Source organism: Manis javanica, chromosome 7, assembly GCF_040802235.1.
Source record: "Manis javanica isolate MJ-LG chromosome 7, MJ_LKY, whole genome shotgun sequence".
Classification (NCBI taxonomy): domain Eukaryota; kingdom Metazoa; phylum Chordata; class Mammalia; order Pholidota; family Manidae; genus Manis; species Manis javanica.
In genome coordinates this window covers 120,415,955-120,433,321 of record NC_133162.1, presented here as the reverse complement: position 1 = coordinate 120,433,321, position 17,367 = coordinate 120,415,955, and the positions used below count along the sequence as shown (strand labels likewise).

The 17,367-nt window shown below is 37.5% G+C and overlaps 1 protein-coding gene across 30 annotated transcripts in view; it reads left to right on the top strand.

The window, feature by feature from the left end:
• The window catches only part of NEB (nebulin), a 199,472-nt gene that overhangs the window by 103,586 nt on the left and 78,519 nt on the right, over nucleotides 1-17,367 (top strand). For all 30 annotated transcript variants that reach the window (XM_073241429.1, XM_073241446.1, XM_073241444.1 and 27 more), the window contains 16 exons: nucleotides 707-1,018; nucleotides 2,423-2,626; nucleotides 3,087-3,191; nucleotides 4,142-4,249; nucleotides 5,553-5,864; nucleotides 7,390-7,593; nucleotides 8,872-8,976; nucleotides 9,122-9,229; nucleotides 9,621-9,932; nucleotides 10,622-10,825; nucleotides 11,663-11,767; nucleotides 12,619-12,726; nucleotides 14,126-14,437; nucleotides 15,260-15,463; nucleotides 16,162-16,266; nucleotides 16,828-16,935. In XM_073241429.1, coding sequence (XP_073097530.1) covers nucleotides 707-1,018; nucleotides 2,423-2,626; nucleotides 3,087-3,191; nucleotides 4,142-4,249; nucleotides 5,553-5,864; nucleotides 7,390-7,593; nucleotides 8,872-8,976; nucleotides 9,122-9,229; nucleotides 9,621-9,932; nucleotides 10,622-10,825; nucleotides 11,663-11,767; nucleotides 12,619-12,726; nucleotides 14,126-14,437; nucleotides 15,260-15,463; nucleotides 16,162-16,266; nucleotides 16,828-16,935 — 2,916 coding nt within the window. The remainder of the gene's footprint in view (nucleotides 1-706; nucleotides 1,019-2,422; nucleotides 2,627-3,086; nucleotides 3,192-4,141; nucleotides 4,250-5,552; nucleotides 5,865-7,389; nucleotides 7,594-8,871; nucleotides 8,977-9,121; nucleotides 9,230-9,620; nucleotides 9,933-10,621; nucleotides 10,826-11,662; nucleotides 11,768-12,618; nucleotides 12,727-14,125; nucleotides 14,438-15,259; nucleotides 15,464-16,161; nucleotides 16,267-16,827; nucleotides 16,936-17,367) is intronic.

Genomic DNA, 17,367 nt, shown 5'->3' with positions numbered 1-17,367 from the left:
CTCTTCGCTGAGGAGTCTACAAAATCAGTATTCCTTATCCTAGGAGTGAAAACATCAGATTCTTGGACACCTTAAACATGAATCCAAGACTACCAAAATTGTTCATTTTTGCAGGCTTTTTTTCTTTTTAATCATAATAAACACATAACATAAAATTTACCATCTTAACCATTTTTAAGGGTACAGTTCAGTAGTGCTAAATAAATCCTCACTGCTGTGGAACAAACTTCCAGAATGTTTTCATCTTGCAAAACTGAAACTCTGTGCCCATCCAACAACAAAAGCTGTCATTTTTCAACTACCCCTCTAGGTTATCTATGCAGAAGAAATTATTTCTCAGAATGCCCTAGAAAAAATTAATGAACCATGTAAACACATCTCAATGGGCCCACCCCAATGACTGACTTCTGAGACGCTGTCACTGTAATTGAGCTCACACTTTCAATGTTCACTTTTAATCACTTTTTATAAACATGTTTTCTAGCATAACATAAAATAATTGTTGAGGAGCTATTCCACAGAAATGCGCAGATGAACACAGCAGCTTCTTTGGGAGTAAGCTTCTTTGTGACACTGCCCGATGTGTCATATCACATGTGATGAAACTCCTCAGACATATTGAGGATTTCATACAAAAGCTTTACTCCCCAAAAAATAAAATAGCTCTTGGTCTTTCTCCCTTTTTTACTGTTTTTCTGTCTTTCAGTACAAATACAAAGAAGCTTATCGCAAGCAGCTGGGTCACCACATTGGCGCCCGAGCGGTGCAAGATGACCCCAAGATTATGTGGTCTATCCACATTGCCAAAGTCCAGAGTGACCGTGAGTACAAGAAAGAATTTGAGAAGTACAAGACGAGGTACAGCAGCCCAGTGGACATGCTTGGTATCGTTTTGGCCAAGAAATGTCAGACGTTGGTCAGTGATGTGGACTATAAGCATCCTTTGCATGAGTGGACCTGCCTGCCTGACCAGAACGACGTCATCCAGGCTCGGAAAGCTTATGACCTCCAGAGTGATGTGAGTATCTCCAGTGCTGGTCCTGCCGGGTAAAAGCTGATCCAAAACGTGTCTGTGGGTTCTGACTAGTGCCGATGAACTGGGCTTTGCTTGTATATTTTAAACAATATACAGGTGAGTGTTTGAAAAGTTTCCCATTGGAAGCACTACAATTTATTGGACAGTTGTCTTCCCCAAAAGTTACATGTAAAAGAGGAAATAAAGTATATATATTATCAATTATATATAGGTATATTTCTTCCTGGTGCTTCAAGCGTCCTTTGTCTGAGTTAGATGAAATGTGGTCCTTAAAAATATACAGCCAGTGGAGGGATAAGGGGTGGGGGAAAGAAAGGGGGCATTATGGTTAGCATGTATAATGGGGGGAGGGCACGGGAAGGGCTGTGCAACACAGAGAAGACAAGTAGCAATTCTACAGCATCTTACTATGCTGATGGACAGTTACTGTAATGGGGTTTGTCGGGGGGGACTTAGTGATGGGGGGAGTCTAGTAAACATAATGTTCCTCATGTAATTGTAGATTAATGATACAAATATATATATATACAGCCACAAATTTTTGGCTAGAGAGGTGAAAATGATGTGTGTGTCAGTAGAAGGTAGTGTGGAGATCCCAGAAATATATTGTGCTAAATTATTTTAATAAACTTATATTTTATACTTAGAGTCAGAAAAATACTGAGATAGTCTTGCCTTTTTCAAAACCAATCATCTAATTCACAGTTAACATGTCCTATTGAGAGTAAACAAAATGAGTAATTAGGAAAATATCTGTTATCTTTATAACACCACATTACACACTTGATATTTGTGACTTTGAAGATGGAAATTAAAGCAAGAATGGTGATCATTTCACAATATATACATATATTGAGTTATTATGTTATACACCTGAAACTAATATAATGCTATATGTCAATTATATCTCAGTTTGAAAAATGCAAATCAAGAGTGTGACTTGCAAAAGTTAACATTACTACATGTTGCAACTCACTACTGTACTTGAATTTCACCTCTTTTCCCTAAAAGAAAAAAAAGGAGGGCTAGAGTTTTTGTGACTGGAACCCTCACGTGATGCTGTTCTTACTGGAAACTATTAGAGCACATTTTCCAAGGCTTAAGAAGCTCTGCTCTCGTGTAAAATCTTGGTAGTACCTTCAAGGGCAGGACTGTGTCTTTCAGTTTTAAATATATCGCTCATCTTTCTGGATTCAATGCGGGTACTAAACAATGCTTAGGGAAAAAATATGCTTAGGATTCAATAATGCTTTTGAATGGTTGATCAACTGTGCTGGTAGCTTTATCTGTTCATCGGTACTTTGTATTTCTCTAGTATGGGCCATTTTGTGACTATGTCTCTGAACCATTAATTAATATATATGTTTCATCTCTGTTGATTTGTAGAATTTGTATAAGTCAGACCTTGAATGGCTGAAAGGCATTGGCTGGGTTCCGATTGGGTCCTTTGAAGTTCTGAGAGCCAAGAGAGCCGCAGAGATCCTGAGTGATAATATCTACCGCCAGCGACCAGAGACACTGAAATTTACCTGTGTAACTGACACTCCAGAGCAGGTGCTGGCAAAAAGTAATGCTATAAACATGAATAAGGTGAGTCTTCACTCCTCACCAGTAGGTATCAGAAATCACCATAGAACAAGGTAAAAATTCCGGCATATTAGTATATTTTAAAGATTCCTATAGGATTTATGGTATTTTTTAATGATTTTTCCATTATAATACCATAGTTACTTAGTAATACTTCAAAATATTAAACTTGTGTTGAAAATACTCTGTGCTGTAATTATTTCATAATTACATATTTTTAATACTGCAACACAATTATACTTCCCAGAATTGCTGAAGAATTTTAATGAGAAGCAGTAAAAACTCTGAGTCAATGAAATAGTGAGTTAAATACTCTTGGAAATAATAATTTATCTACAGGAAGGTAGGACTTATGCAACTTTAATATTTTATTTCTATTTTGTAGAGGAAAGGCGACTGACACATAATAAAAAAAAAAGCCTGTGAATTCCAAAATAATTTTTCTCATCTTTTTTTTCCATAGCGACTGTATACTGAAGCCTGGGACAATGATAAGAAAACAATCCATGTCATGCCTGATACACCAGAAATCATGCTAGCCAAACTCAACCGAATAAACTACAGTCATGTGAGTCAACTAGTGATCTTATAATGAATAGAAAGGCAAAAATGAACTATTGTAACTGTTTCCTTAGTGAAATGTTTCAACTAAGTTATCATACATACTCCAAACTTACATTTTCAGTAAAAGAGCTAGTTCTCCCTTAATTCAAGTTTGGACTATGTGGTAGGTCCACAAATTAGGCCAGCCTTTTGGCAACAGGATATCAGAAAAGGAAAGCTTATGGAGAAAATTCCAATAGGAATTATATTCCTGAAGCCTTCCCCCTACAGGTCAGTGTGGGTATTGTCATTATTTTATTCAACAGCTATTTAGTAGGAAGGCACTGGGTTGGTTGGAACCCAGAAAGTTACCATGTCCTATATTATTTTACTGTATCATTAATGTCCTGATTATCATTGAATTTCATTTGCAAGCATTTTTCTAGGCATCTCTTTCAGAACCAACATTTTCAACAGGGCAATGGTTCTGAAACACTACTGTAGTTTGATCACAGTCTGTGATGATAGTTTGGTTGTCCAAAAAATGAGAAAAAATAGAGACAATGCATGGAATTTTTCATAAATCTAAATATATTCAATTTTAAAAGTTCCTTCTTCCTTAAAAGTTCCTCATTCCTTCTTTAGCATTAAGATGCCCTTTCTTTTATAATAGGACAGTGATAGTAAATAGTTCTTTTTTAACATGTGCTAGTTTGGCAAAACTGAATTTGGCAACCACATGCTGATCTCCCCAAAATGTATTTTTTTAAATTTACAAATAAATAAAATTCCGAAGTTTAGAACATGTGTCTTTTAATCCTTGAGCACCTATGAGGCAAAGTTTTGTAGAAACCCACCCTGCTAATTGACTTTGTGGATTTATTTCTGTAGTTTAATGAAGATGAGAAAATGTAATGATAAACAGGTTCATTATTTTATGAAAGGAGTAATGACTAACAACTCTCTTTTCTACAGAAACTCTATAAACTTGCTTTGGAAGAGTCCAGGAAGGAAGGCTGTGACTTACGTTTGGATGCTATTCCAATCCAAGCAGCCAAGGCTTCAAGAGAGATTGCTAGTGATGTAAGTTGATGTTTTTGGAAGAGGTATTTCTTGTGGAAAGATGATCACAAATGGCAGCTTTTACAGTTTTTCTTGCCAGAATTTTGATTGTTCCCAGCAGTCTCAGGTTCATTTAGTGATTCCCCTATATACAAAGTTGCAAATGAAAACAAAGAACAGCACAAAGTACTGTGTCATTTATACCTGTTCATCAATCAAAGATAGAGGTATATGCTTTAAAAATCCGTGTTTTATGGACACTAAAAAAATGGTTCATAATTTTCAGCCTGAGAAATTGAGCAGGTGATCAGATGTTTGAAAAATATACTGATACTAGTGGATGTAAATCAGCCACTAGAAATGTGAACTCTTTCCTACTTCTGTCATTAAAGGAAGACTAGCTGGTGGGTGTATTTTAGAGTTTTGGCCCATCCTTTGTACCTTCTAGTGAGGATCTCCTACAGAGGTGCCCTAACTGGTTACAAGAACAAGTTGAGAAGTAAGTGAAGCTCTTCCTCAGGACCCACTTGTCTCTATTCTCTAGTCCTTCCCTTCTCATAAGAAACATCTCGTGAGTGTTGTTATTCTGTACCAGGGCTCCCTTGGGCCCAAATCCAGACTTTCCTTCTTCTGGAAGGGTCCCATGCCTTAGACTTACGCTTCATTTCTTCTATCATCATAACTCTTTCAGGCTGTTAAGTTTGAGAAGCCCACACTATGATCATCTCATAGTAAAATGGACCATAATGTGTTATTCTTGTATTTTAAAAGTAGATAGAGTATTAACTCAAGGTATGACTCTCATAGTGAAAGTTCAGTGACATTGACAGGCTATTGAGGGAGATGTTTCCTGGTGAAACTATCTAAATGTAGCCCATATCCTCAATCAGAGAATTTACTGTAAGTTCTAATTACAAGGGACATATGCTAAAATATTTTTAATGTCAGAACATTTTTAGAAAAGATTGTTCACATTTTTTAATTAAGTAGATGCTTTTTTAGTTGTACAAGATGTTTTATCTTATTAAGCAAGCAAATGTAAATTAGGTAGTACAGTTTAATAGGAGAAAAATATTAAGAACCAGAGATTCTCTATTTTAGTCTCAGCTCTGCCACCTATTTGTGATGTGACCTTGAACAAAACACTTAATCCCTCTAGGCTTCAGGTTTCTATTTTATAAAATGGGGTTGATAATATTAACATTTCTGTCCCTCACACTAGTGGTAAGGAAAATGAAAAGAAATACTGTATGTGTTAAACTATGAAATACAATATAAATGAGATGTTCTTATCACTAGACTCATATATCTTTTCTTTTTTCAGTACAAGTACAAGGAAGGCTACCGCAAGCAGCTCGGTCACCACATTGGGGCCCGTAAGATTGAGGATGACCCCAAGATGATGTGGTCTATCCATGCGGCCAAGATCCAGAGCGAGAGGGAGTACAAGAAGGACTTTGAGAAGTGGAAGACCAAGTTCAGCAGCCCAGTGGACATGATGGGGGTGGTCCAGGCCAAGAAGTGTCAGGTCCTTGTAAGCGACATAGACTACAAGCATCCCCTACACGAATGGACCTGTCTGCCCGATCAGAATGACATCATTCAGGCTCGGAAGGCCTACGACCTTCAGAGTGATGTGAGTGGGTCTAATATTCACCAGAACTTGTTTCCGAATTGTAAAATGGGGTCCTCTTTTTGTGTCATGGCATCTTTTGGCAGCCTGGTAAAATTTATGGACAACTTCTCAGGACAGTGTCATGAAGTACATAAAATAAAACACATATATATAGGTTTCAAAAGAAACTTGACTACATTGAAATATAATTATCAACATATTAAACTAAATTTGTGATGTACTATATATATGCTTTTTTATTTATACATTAAATAAAAAGATCTAGTGGGGAGTGTAATAATAACTATTTAAAGAAGTGACAAGCATAAATATTTCAAGATGTCTGCAACTACTGTAATAGATATGAAGACATTTGTGATTTCTGTTGCTGATGGAGTACCACATAGTGTTAATACTGCTATGATCTGTTGCCTAAACTTATAATTGGAAGAAATGTTGTATTTCAGTTAAAGGTTAATGAAAATAAAGATAGTGTGGGTTTTTTTTCTATCCACATTCATTGATGCCAGGTTAAGCATTCCTGGTTGAAATCAACTTACTTTTCCAGTTGAATTGATTGCTTTATTGTTTTTCTGACTACTTAACTTCTAGCAAATATCTAATATAACTTGTGTAAGGAAGTTGAAGAATGAATTATAGATATTGAGACAATTTTGCTAGGAAGCTGACAACAGTAGCTCCCTAGGAATATGTGAGGGGCTTTTGCTGTCAGCCAGTAGACTGTCTTTGGCACTCAAATGCTACCCCAGTGGCATTGTAGCTCCTCATTTTTTTGATCAGGCTGACACATAGTCACTTTTGAAGGAATGACAAAAGCAGAGACTTGTAAAAGAGTGGTTCCCCTAAAGCCATACAAACAAAAAGAATTCTTGCTCTTACTTGAGAGGAAAATTCTCCTTTAGCCAGTTATCTAAATTCAAGAAAACAAAATTAAAAGAAGATAAAATATCTTGTTTTACTCAAATTATACTGCAAAAAATGAGGGCTAAGCATAAGATAATATTAAAAATATATTCGTTGTTTAGCTTAGAAGCATGCATATAAAATCATATGAAAAAATATGCCCTTTTTGTTGTCCCTAGAAAACACATTAATTCAATATGTGTTCAGCCAGTAGGGTTCATCCTTTCTCAATGTCACATGACTGGCTGTGAAGGCCACTGCTCAAGGAAACAAGAACAAACTGTGTTACTAACAGTATTATTACTACACAGGAGATATGGGCAATCAAATCAGAGAATAAATAGTTTGTATTCAGGAGGTAGGCAGTAGTTTCCTTAAAAGGGTTTTGCATTGATGAAATCCCCATCTCATTAGAGAGATTTTGTGGGTCTTTAAAAAGGCAAACATTGGCTACTTTCAGGGACAAAATGTTAATTAGCCACTCTGCACCAAAGTGCAAAAATCCTGTGGGTCTTCCCTGAAATTTACACAAGATGAAGAATTACACATCATCTGTATATGCTAAATCAAGACCAGACACCAGGTAATTTCTATAAATATTATTTCATTATTTCATTTTCAGGCTATTTACAAGGCTGATCTTGAGTGGCTGAGAGGCATTGGATGGGTACCCATTGGCTCTGTACAGGTGGAGCATGTCAAGAGAGCTGGAGATATCCTGAGTGAGAGAAAGTACCGCCTGCCTGCAGAGCAGCTCAAATTCACATGCATTACAGACACCCCAGAGATTGTCCTGGCAAAAAATAATGCCCTGACAATGAGCAAGGTGAGTCTCCAGCGTCTTCCAGTTGCCTGAGTGATACCTTCCATGAACTTAGCTCATAAAGTGAGAAGCACCCTGAAGGGTTTCCAGAAAAAGGAGGTGTAATGGGCCTGATTCTCGTGCAGGCCTTCAACAGAGCATCTGCTTGATTTCTAGCTGGACCTGCATGCTGTTCTCAGCACTGTGTCCTTTAATTCTTTGCGTGCATGAGGAAGTGTAGCCTGGGGTAATTTCTCTAAAATAGTCCTCACACTCTTCTGAGTGGTAACCTGGAGACATCCACAAATGCCTAACTTTTTGCTGCACATTCTCCTGGGCAGAGCACACTCAAGCCATTGGTGCGCATTCATCCATCCTGTGAGGAATATGCAGCCATTGAGCATTTTATTCTAAAGCCTGGGAATGCCAGTGCACACTCAAATTAGTTGCTTACTGTGCTCTTCCACCTTAGGTTGTGGAAATCCACTGTGGAAAGTAAGCTGCTATTATTGCTTCCAGTTTTGTTATACAACCAGTACATAAAAATGCTCACTTTTTTTTCCCGGAGTTCTAGCAATCGGCTTATTGATACTGAGTTAAATCTTTGTTCACCGGGTAGGCCCTTAATAGGCACATTTTGGATAGGACAGAACTGACTGAATTCTCCCACCCCTACTTGGACATCTTCTAAACCTTCAGGCAATGAGACTGTGTGCTCAGTACAGAATATGAAATTGGCTCTCAGCAAATCCAAAGCTTGGGGTAGTAAAACTCCAGAAATTCCTTTTTGTACCACACCCACTGACAGCAACCATAGTGATTTGTTGAGTGCCTCAGGCATTTTACCTGTGTTATGATTACTCTTCACAAAATATTCAATAAAAACATGCTTATCCCCCTCTTACTAATGAAGAACGTTAGGCACTGCATTCCTTCTTCACTATGATACAGTTTGGACACAGTGGAGTTGGGTTTGACCTTAGGATTGACTCTGAAGTCCAGGGACTTCCATTGTATTGTAGTTCTATAGCCGTACTCTATCCTTGCAGGTCTTGTGAGTAAGCTTGGAATTCACTGGATGAAAAGAATGAACATTTGAGACCATTATATCACTTCATATCAGCTATGAGATTATTATATGGCAGTTATATTACTCTATTTCACTATCTCATTACCCTTTTCCTTCCCTTACCTCCAAATAGCCTTAACAAACCTCTTTTTTTTACTGTTAAATGTGTTAAATTTTATGGTAACTGTAATATATAGGCTTTAACAAAAGGTTTTACCTCACCTCTCCTGTAGCATTTATATACAGAAGCTTGGGATACTGATAAAACCTCCATCCATGTGATGCCGGACACCCCAGGAATCATTCTGGCCAAGACCAATTCTGCCAATATCAGCCAAGTAAGAGATTTCCTGATTGTCGTTTAAGTCTTTCTGGGAATAATTAAAATACTTTTTCCACCTTATCACTTTCTTGTCTGTAATTAGCCTATTAAGTTTCCAAAACAGTTTTTTATTTTTCTATAATGTATTATCTTCTGCCTAGAAACTTTACACCAAGGGATGGGATGAATCAAAGATGAAGGACTATGATCTGAGAGCTGATGCTATTTCCATCAAAAGTGCTAAGGCTTCGAGGGACATTGCCAGTGACGTAAGCACCCTCCGTGTAATACTGTGGTTCCACATTGCTGAACCACCATAGTGTTGCTGGTGGACCACACCGTGTAATTGCTTTCATATGTATTCCACCAGGCCTGCTTCCTACCTTTTAAGATTTTTCCCTTTGTTGTCACAGAGCAGAAAAATACATTTTGGAATTACAGTTGCTGCATGGAGGGGTTCCACCAATGAGGATGTAGGATTACAGTACAGTTATGCTTGTGACAGTATTTAAAGTGTTATTTAAAATTGTTCAGAGATGCCCAAATGGTTGCAATATGAAATTCCTGTCCTTCTGCTTAGGGCTTTCCATGTTTTCTGTAATTGTCAGAATGTATATGGTCTTAAATCTGGCTTTCTAAAGCTGTATTCTGGAATTTTAGTACAAATATAAAGAAGCGTATGAGAAACAGAGAGGCCACCACATTGGAGCCCGGAGCGTTGAGGATGACCCCAAGATTATGTGTGCCATACACGCAGGGAAGATTCAAAGTGAAAGGGAGTACAAGAAGGATTTCCAGAAGTGGAAGACCAAGTTCAGCAGCCCAGTGGACATGTTAGGCATCTTGCTGGCCAAGAAATGTCAGATTCTTGTCAGTGACATTGATTATCGGAACTACCTGCATCACTGGACATGCTTACCCGACCAAAATGACATTATCCAAGCCAAGAAGGCCTATGATCTTCAGAGTGACGTACGTACCATGAACTTTGGGAGAGGTGAAATGGGGCAACACAGATTTATTAATTGGACAGAGCCACAGACTGCACGCTGCACAGCAGTGGGGGCACCATTCATGTTGTTTAGTACAAAACAGATATATGGGAGGTATCTGTCATGGGATCCACAGACAAAGGAACCAAATGAAGAGCCCTACTTAGATCATGTCCATTATTCCCTGGCCTAGATTCCACACTATTTTCTTCATGTTATTTATTCTTTCTGGCAATGAAAATTTATTTCAGACAAACATAAATTATCTGAATGTTTTAAAAATAACTTCCATTGTTGTACTATACTCAAAACACTAAGTGGAGTTTCCTGGGGCCTGTTATTACAGGGAGAAAAAGCAATGAGATTCAACAAAATTTCCTTTTTATAACATTTCAGTTCTGTAGTTTTTTCCAATTATCAAATAATTATTAGGAAATTCTGCATTTTTACTATGTTATGCTTATTCATGGTGAGTATAAATAACTATGCTTTTACAAATTACTCTGTCATCAATATTAGCACCTCTGAATCATATAAAATCCAGGTCCTACACTTTTGGAACCACCATCTCCTATGCTTATCAACCCCTCAATTCCATGTACTTTATTTTGCAAGTAAGGGATGATATGTCTAATACTGGAACAAAATTTCATTCTAACCCCTTTGCAGAGTGTGTATAAAGCAGACCTGGAATGGCTGCGCGGCATTGGCTGGATGCCAGAAGGCTCCGTAGAAATGAACAGGGTGAAGGTTGCCCAAGACCTGATAAATGAAAGACTCTATAGAACACGGCCGGAAGCCTTGACGTTCACCTCCATTGTTGACACCCCAGAAGTTGTCCTGGCAAAAGCTAATTCTCTGCAAATGAGTGAGGTAGGAACCATCCAGTCACCAAGCTTTCCTTTTGCGGGGCTTTATTTTCAGATGATGCCACTCAGACCAAGCAAGTGGGCTGCTCCACTTCAGAGACGCACTGATGGGAGCAACTCTAAGAATCTCCTGATGGTTGGACGAGGGCACATGCCGGGCAGCGTTCTGACAGCTGTCAGCGTGCCTTTCTGCTACCACACACCCACACTCTGAAGCACGAGAAGGAAAAAATGTCACTCCATTGCAATCCAGGGATACAAATATATATTTAACTCCTGTTAAATAGTAAAACTTGTAGCAAAATACTGCATGATAAGTGGTATGACACTGTATTAGTCTGGGTTCTCCAGAGAAATGGAACCAGTAGGATATATTGGGAAGATAGAAGAGATTGATTTTATGGATTTTATGGAATTGACTCACACAGCTGTGGAGGCTGGCAAGCCTAAAATATGCAGGATAGGCCAGCAGGCAGAGGCCTAGGGAAGAGTAGCAGTTCAAGCCCAAAGGCAGTCTGCTGGCAGAATTCCTTCTTGCTCTGGGATGGTCAGTTAATTTTTCTATTAAGGCCTTCTACTGATTGGATGAGGCTCACCCACATTACAGAGGATAGTCTTCTTTTCCCAAAGTCTACTGATATAAATGTGATTCTCATCTAAAAAAAATACCTTGACAGGAACATCTAGAATGATGTCTGGCCAAATATTTGGATATTGTGGCCTAGCCAAGTTAACACCTAAAATAAACCATCACAAAAGGCTGAATAGTTACTAAAGCTTAATGTTGCAAACAGCCATTCTCTGTTGAGGTATTAAAGTAATATTTCCCTTCTCTCCACAGAAACTATATCAGGAAGCATGGAATAAAGATAAAGCCAACATCAGCATTCCTCCTGACACACCAGTCATGCTACAGGCCCACATCAATGCCTTGCAGATCAGCAATGTAAGAAGCATAAGTATGAAGTGTAAATGCCTTTAGAAGACAGTATCTGTCATTTTAGGGAGTGTGTTATCGTGAACAAATTACCTGTCTTGGAAATGTGCTCAGTTTTGGTGATAGAAACTTTCATTGGTTACCATTACAAAGGCAATATGAACGGAAATTCTCTTTTAAACATTAGTTTAGATACATGGCTGCATCCCTACACTGCAAGAGTGGGATACCTCCATCCTATTGGTTTCCGATAGCTCCATTCCATTGTATAGTAATCGAGAGTAATTAAATCCCTAGTTGAGTGCTCTTTACACGAGAAAGTGTAAGACGTAACAGTCTCTACTGTCTTTATAGGTTTTTGATTGATCTAGAATTTTCTTGTTTGACATAAAAAAATGCCAAAAGACAAGTTTTAATTATACCCATAAAGTAGGATATGTATGAATATCTGTGTAACATCCCTTCAGTGGAGACCTCTGAAAAGTCAAAGGGCAACATTAGGAAAAAATCTTATCAGGTCTTATGCGGTGCCTTGATGAAGATTCTCTAGCCTCACAGTTGATTCTTCGTTTCCTCGTACTGCGTGGTGGGGTATTTTCAGATGTGTACCATATTGCGATGAATGCAAATGTTCAAACATTAGTAGATTTAGTTGTTTTGCGTTAAAATTTTAATCAGAAGTATCCTGCACTCCAAAAGTAAATAGCCAATAATCAAAAGAAGTACTCAGAAGTGACTGTTCTGCTTTTTCCTTATGCTGCCTTCATTTACGTTATGCCTTATGATTCACTTTATGAGTACTTTAACTATATTCACTTATTTTCAATCCTTGTAAATAATCTTGTGTGTTTCCTCAATAGAAACTCTACCAGAAAGACTGGGATGAAGCCAAACAGAAAGGCTATGACATAAAGGCAGATGCCATTGAAATCAAACGTGCCAAAGCCTCCAGAGAAATTGCCAGCGAGGTACAGCTCCTATTTCCTTGTGGCTTTTCTCTTCTATACAACAAATAAGGAGAGTACTTTCCAGAATCTTAGTTTTTAAAAAATCTATGGAAACAATTATATTTTGTCCTGCACTAAAGATTTTCTGTATTTAGAAACATTAAAATGGGATGAAAAACATTCAGGTTAGCATAGATGGGGTATATACATAAATAACAGCTAAACTGTTCCTAAGTAGAAGTAAAATATCATGAAGTTCTGTACAAATTCTTGGAAAAAATTCAAGAACCAGTACATTTTATTGTTGACAGGTATTTTCTATCTTCTAAATAGTTATGACATTCTCCATAAATATGAATCACAGATGAAAGTTTCGTATAAGACTTAAGACTGAAATCATATCTTACATAGAAAATTTTATACTGGAGGTTTGTGTATAATGTTCTTAGTAACCTTCTGAAGTTCATTTAACAATAATTTTGAATCTTATTAACTGTCAAAATAATTATCCTACCAAGTACTCCCCAGCTCCAAATCTTTAAGCCATCGTTGTTCCCTTTCTCCAGGTCACTCTATTTTTTTATTGATGAGTCAGCTCTTTCTTCCTTCTTCCTCCTTCTTTTTGTCTCTAAAAACCATAGCCAATCCATAGTATCTGCCTTATTCCCAGTTCTCTCTCTCTTCCTTTTGTCTAAACTTTCCTGTGCTATCCGTGTATAGGGAAGAAACAGACCATCTTGCTCTAGGCCTAAGACACTTAGGACAACTGTGGACAAAATAGAAACTCTTGTCCACAGACCTTTTGGTGTCATCTTCTGATTCAAACCAACAACCTTGCTTTCCATTCCTGAAACGTGCACCTTTCTCCTCTATCTCTAAAACACATATGACTTTTCTGTACCTGAGATACCTTCAGTACTCTTAGGGGACATATGATCTAATGTTCCACTTGCCAGGCAATATTGGGGGTGACAGTTACTCTACTGTGCCTTATTTTCCCCATCTGAAATATGTGATGATAATATTACCTACCTCATAGAGATACTGTGAGGTTTAAATGAGATTATAATTGCTACTATGCAACTATTTATAAATAAATAATTCAGCAATTTTATATGGATCAACCTAATACATTTGAAGCACTCATAATAGTTATCTGGTGTATAGTGATTGTTCAGTAAATGTTAGCTATTTTTTTATTACTCTTATTCACTATACTATTTTCCTCCTGATTTACTCAGGTCTTCTATGAAACTACCTAAAATAGCACTCTCCAATTCTTCAGAGTGAACTGGAATACATGACTACCAGTTGGTCCAATTTACACAAGGCTAAGAAAACATTCTGAAAGCATTTGATGAAAAGTCTTCCTATTACATTATTTTTATATGTCTTTTTATCTGATTTTTCACAACTTCAGTACAAATACAAAGAAGGTTACCGTAAGCAACTGGGCCACCATGTGGGTTTCCGTACCCTACAAGATGACCCCAAATTGGTATGGTCTATACATGCTGCCAAGATCCAGAGTGACAGAGAATACAAGAAAGCGTATGAGAAGTCTAAAGGAATTCACAATACACCATTGGACATGATGTCAATTGTCCAGGCCAAGAAATGCCAGGTCCTGGTTAGCGACATTGATTATCGCAATTATCTGCACCAGTGGATATGTCTGCCAGATCAGAATGATGTGATCCAAGCTAAGAAAGCCTACGAACTGCAGAGCGATGTGCGTATATCATCACTAGACTCTTGGGGAGAGTGTGGCTGTGGATTTAATCAGTGTTTTCCCCAGGGACATAATTTAAATAGTAATCTTAATAGAACCTAACATGTTCTATACATCCATGGTAGTGGAGATTTTCTGAACACTTTCTATCTTACAGAGGATTCTTTATATGGCAAGGCCATAGTCATCAAGATGTAAACCACTCTTTTTCTATGTATTCTGTGTAACTGGGTAGAAAATTTCAGTCTCACTTGTTCTGATTCATTACATTTGCATGGTCAGATCTAAATTTCAGAAACAGATTTAAACATAAGGAAATGTTGGATTTCAAGTTTATCTGATATATATATAGGAAAAATGTGTGTGTGTATATATAAAATGAATATAGTATATTTATAAAGGGGAAGAGAGAGATATATAGATATAGGTATGTATTTTTTTTCTCCTTATACATGCATCTAAGGACCTATTTCTCCCAAATTCCTAAAGCTGTTATTCCCAGTGGTATGTAAAAGGCAGATTTCAAGTGGTGAGCCCAGAAGCTCAACCTTAAATAAAAACAAAATTATCTGCCTTTGCTGTTTGTCATTCTGTAAGTGCCACTTGTCAGCCCTGCTCCTATTTCTAGGATACTGTGAATTTCCCCCAGAGATGTGTGTCAGGGATGTAAAAATCAAATGTTAACATATAATGTTGGCCATTGAGTTCCGTGGGATTGGCCACCCAGCTGATTTAGATAGAGGTGGTATGTGGTTTGCTGGCATCATGCTCTAGTGGGTGAAGCTGACTCTTCTGAGCCCTGTGGTCCTCTCCTTCATGTAGAATGTGTACAAGTCAGACCTGGAGTGGTTGAAGGGTATAGGATGGTTGCCAGAGGGCTCTGTGGAAGTGATGAGAGTGAAGAATGCCCAGAACCTCCTGAATGAAAGATTGTATCGTATAAGGCCAGAGGCCCTCAAATTCACCAGCATTGCTGATACCCCTGAAATCATCATGGCAAAGATCAACTCTGTACAGATCAGTGAGGTAAGCTGGTTTGGTGACATGTTCAGACATTTTGAAGAGGTCTCTATACAAATTCTAAAAGTGAACTTTAAACTGCTAATACCTGCATTAGAATCTTGAACTTGCAGGTATCTAGGCAGAATTTTATATGGTCAGTCAATGAGCAGTATCCACATTTCACTTACTTAGGTAACTCTTTGGTCAGTATTAGTGTGGTAGGCATCCTCCTGCTCCACAAACTCTGATACATACATTGAACAGATTTGAGATCTTGCCTATAACACTTTTCTGCCAGTTAATACCACGATCCCAAAATTGTATTGCTGTTCATTCATGAAATAAGTTGAAAATCCAGAGGCAACCTCAATATCAGACATTATGATATTTATTTGGGTCAAGAAAGCCGGGACTCGATTAATAATGTAAGTTATTGTAGTTTCCTGTTATGTAGGTTTGCCTGCCAGGTAATTACATGTGAATAAATGGAAAAAGATCATTTTACTACCAAGTTTCTGACTCATTTTATATAAGACATGAATGTATTTCTTCTTGTTGAAGTTACTGTTGGCACTTTCTAAGTAAAAACGCAAATGAACAACATGTGATCTAATTTTATATGTGAGACCATCCACAGAACTTCTAATCATACCTATAATTTTATTCATGTAGTAATTGACTTATTTACTTATAAACCATCTTTTGTTTTTCATTTTTGTCAGCCATTGTATCGCGATGCCTGGGACAAAGAGAAGGCTAATGTGAATATGCCACCTGACACCCCATTGATGCTGCAGTCCAAGATCAACTCCATACAGATGAGCAATGTAAGGAACTGCAAACGACTTGCTTTATATAATGTTCTCTGCCTAACCAAACTTTTCTTTGATATGCTCCAGAGAGAGTTTAGCAAAGGGCATTTCCTTACCATTCTTTTTATTTCTAGTCCTTAAGTTAATGATAAGTGTCATGTGTGTATGGGTATAGAGATGAGTGTCCTTATCTTTGTTGGAAGAAAAAATTTGGTGGTTTCCAGAAAGACATGACATAAAAACATACATACACAGATTTGGTAATATTTAATTAACTTTTTAGTGGCCCATCATTGATTTTTCCTTTTAAAAGCCAAATAGTATTTTTTTCCTCCTTTTTACATGATTTGCCATCTCCTCAATCTCCTTCTTTGAAAAAGAAGTAACTGGGAGAGAACTTTACTAAATGTCATTAAAAATATACTGGAACTTAAGTTCAGTAGGAAACCAGCCTGTTTCATAAATCTTAAGGGAAGCTTAATTTTCAGTGTAACATGTATTCTTGAACCTATCAGTAATGCTGACTCAGTAGCTCCCTCTCCAGATTAACAGTGGCATTGTAATCTCCATTTGCAGAAAAAATATCAGCAAGCTTGGGAAGACGTCAAGATGACAGGTTATGACCTGCGAGCAGATGCCATAGGTTTCCAACGTGCCAAAGCTTCCAGGGATATTGCCAGTGATGTAAGAGCCCCTCCTTGCCCAGCCTGAACAAACACTAACTAGTAGACACACAGGGAGTTACTACTTTACTAATCTTTACCTCAATTCCCCAGAAATTATATTTTAATAGAATGGAGGTCATTGTCATTAGTGTCTTGTTTTAGAGTCCCAAATTCAAGAACAACTTTTACAACAATTTGATGACATGACCCTCTGTGCTTAATTCTGCTTGTCTTACGTTTAAGCACAGATTTTTCTTTTCTTTTCGATATCTTCTCAATATCATTTAATTTACAAGCACTTAGAGATTCAGTGGGTACAAAGAATCCCACTGTTTCTTGAAGTGCAATATGCATAAGTGGGTTCCTATGATAATTTTATGCAGAACATGCACAAGCATTTTTTTAAATAGTTATGTTTGTTTTAACATGTAATAAAAAATACTGATTTTTT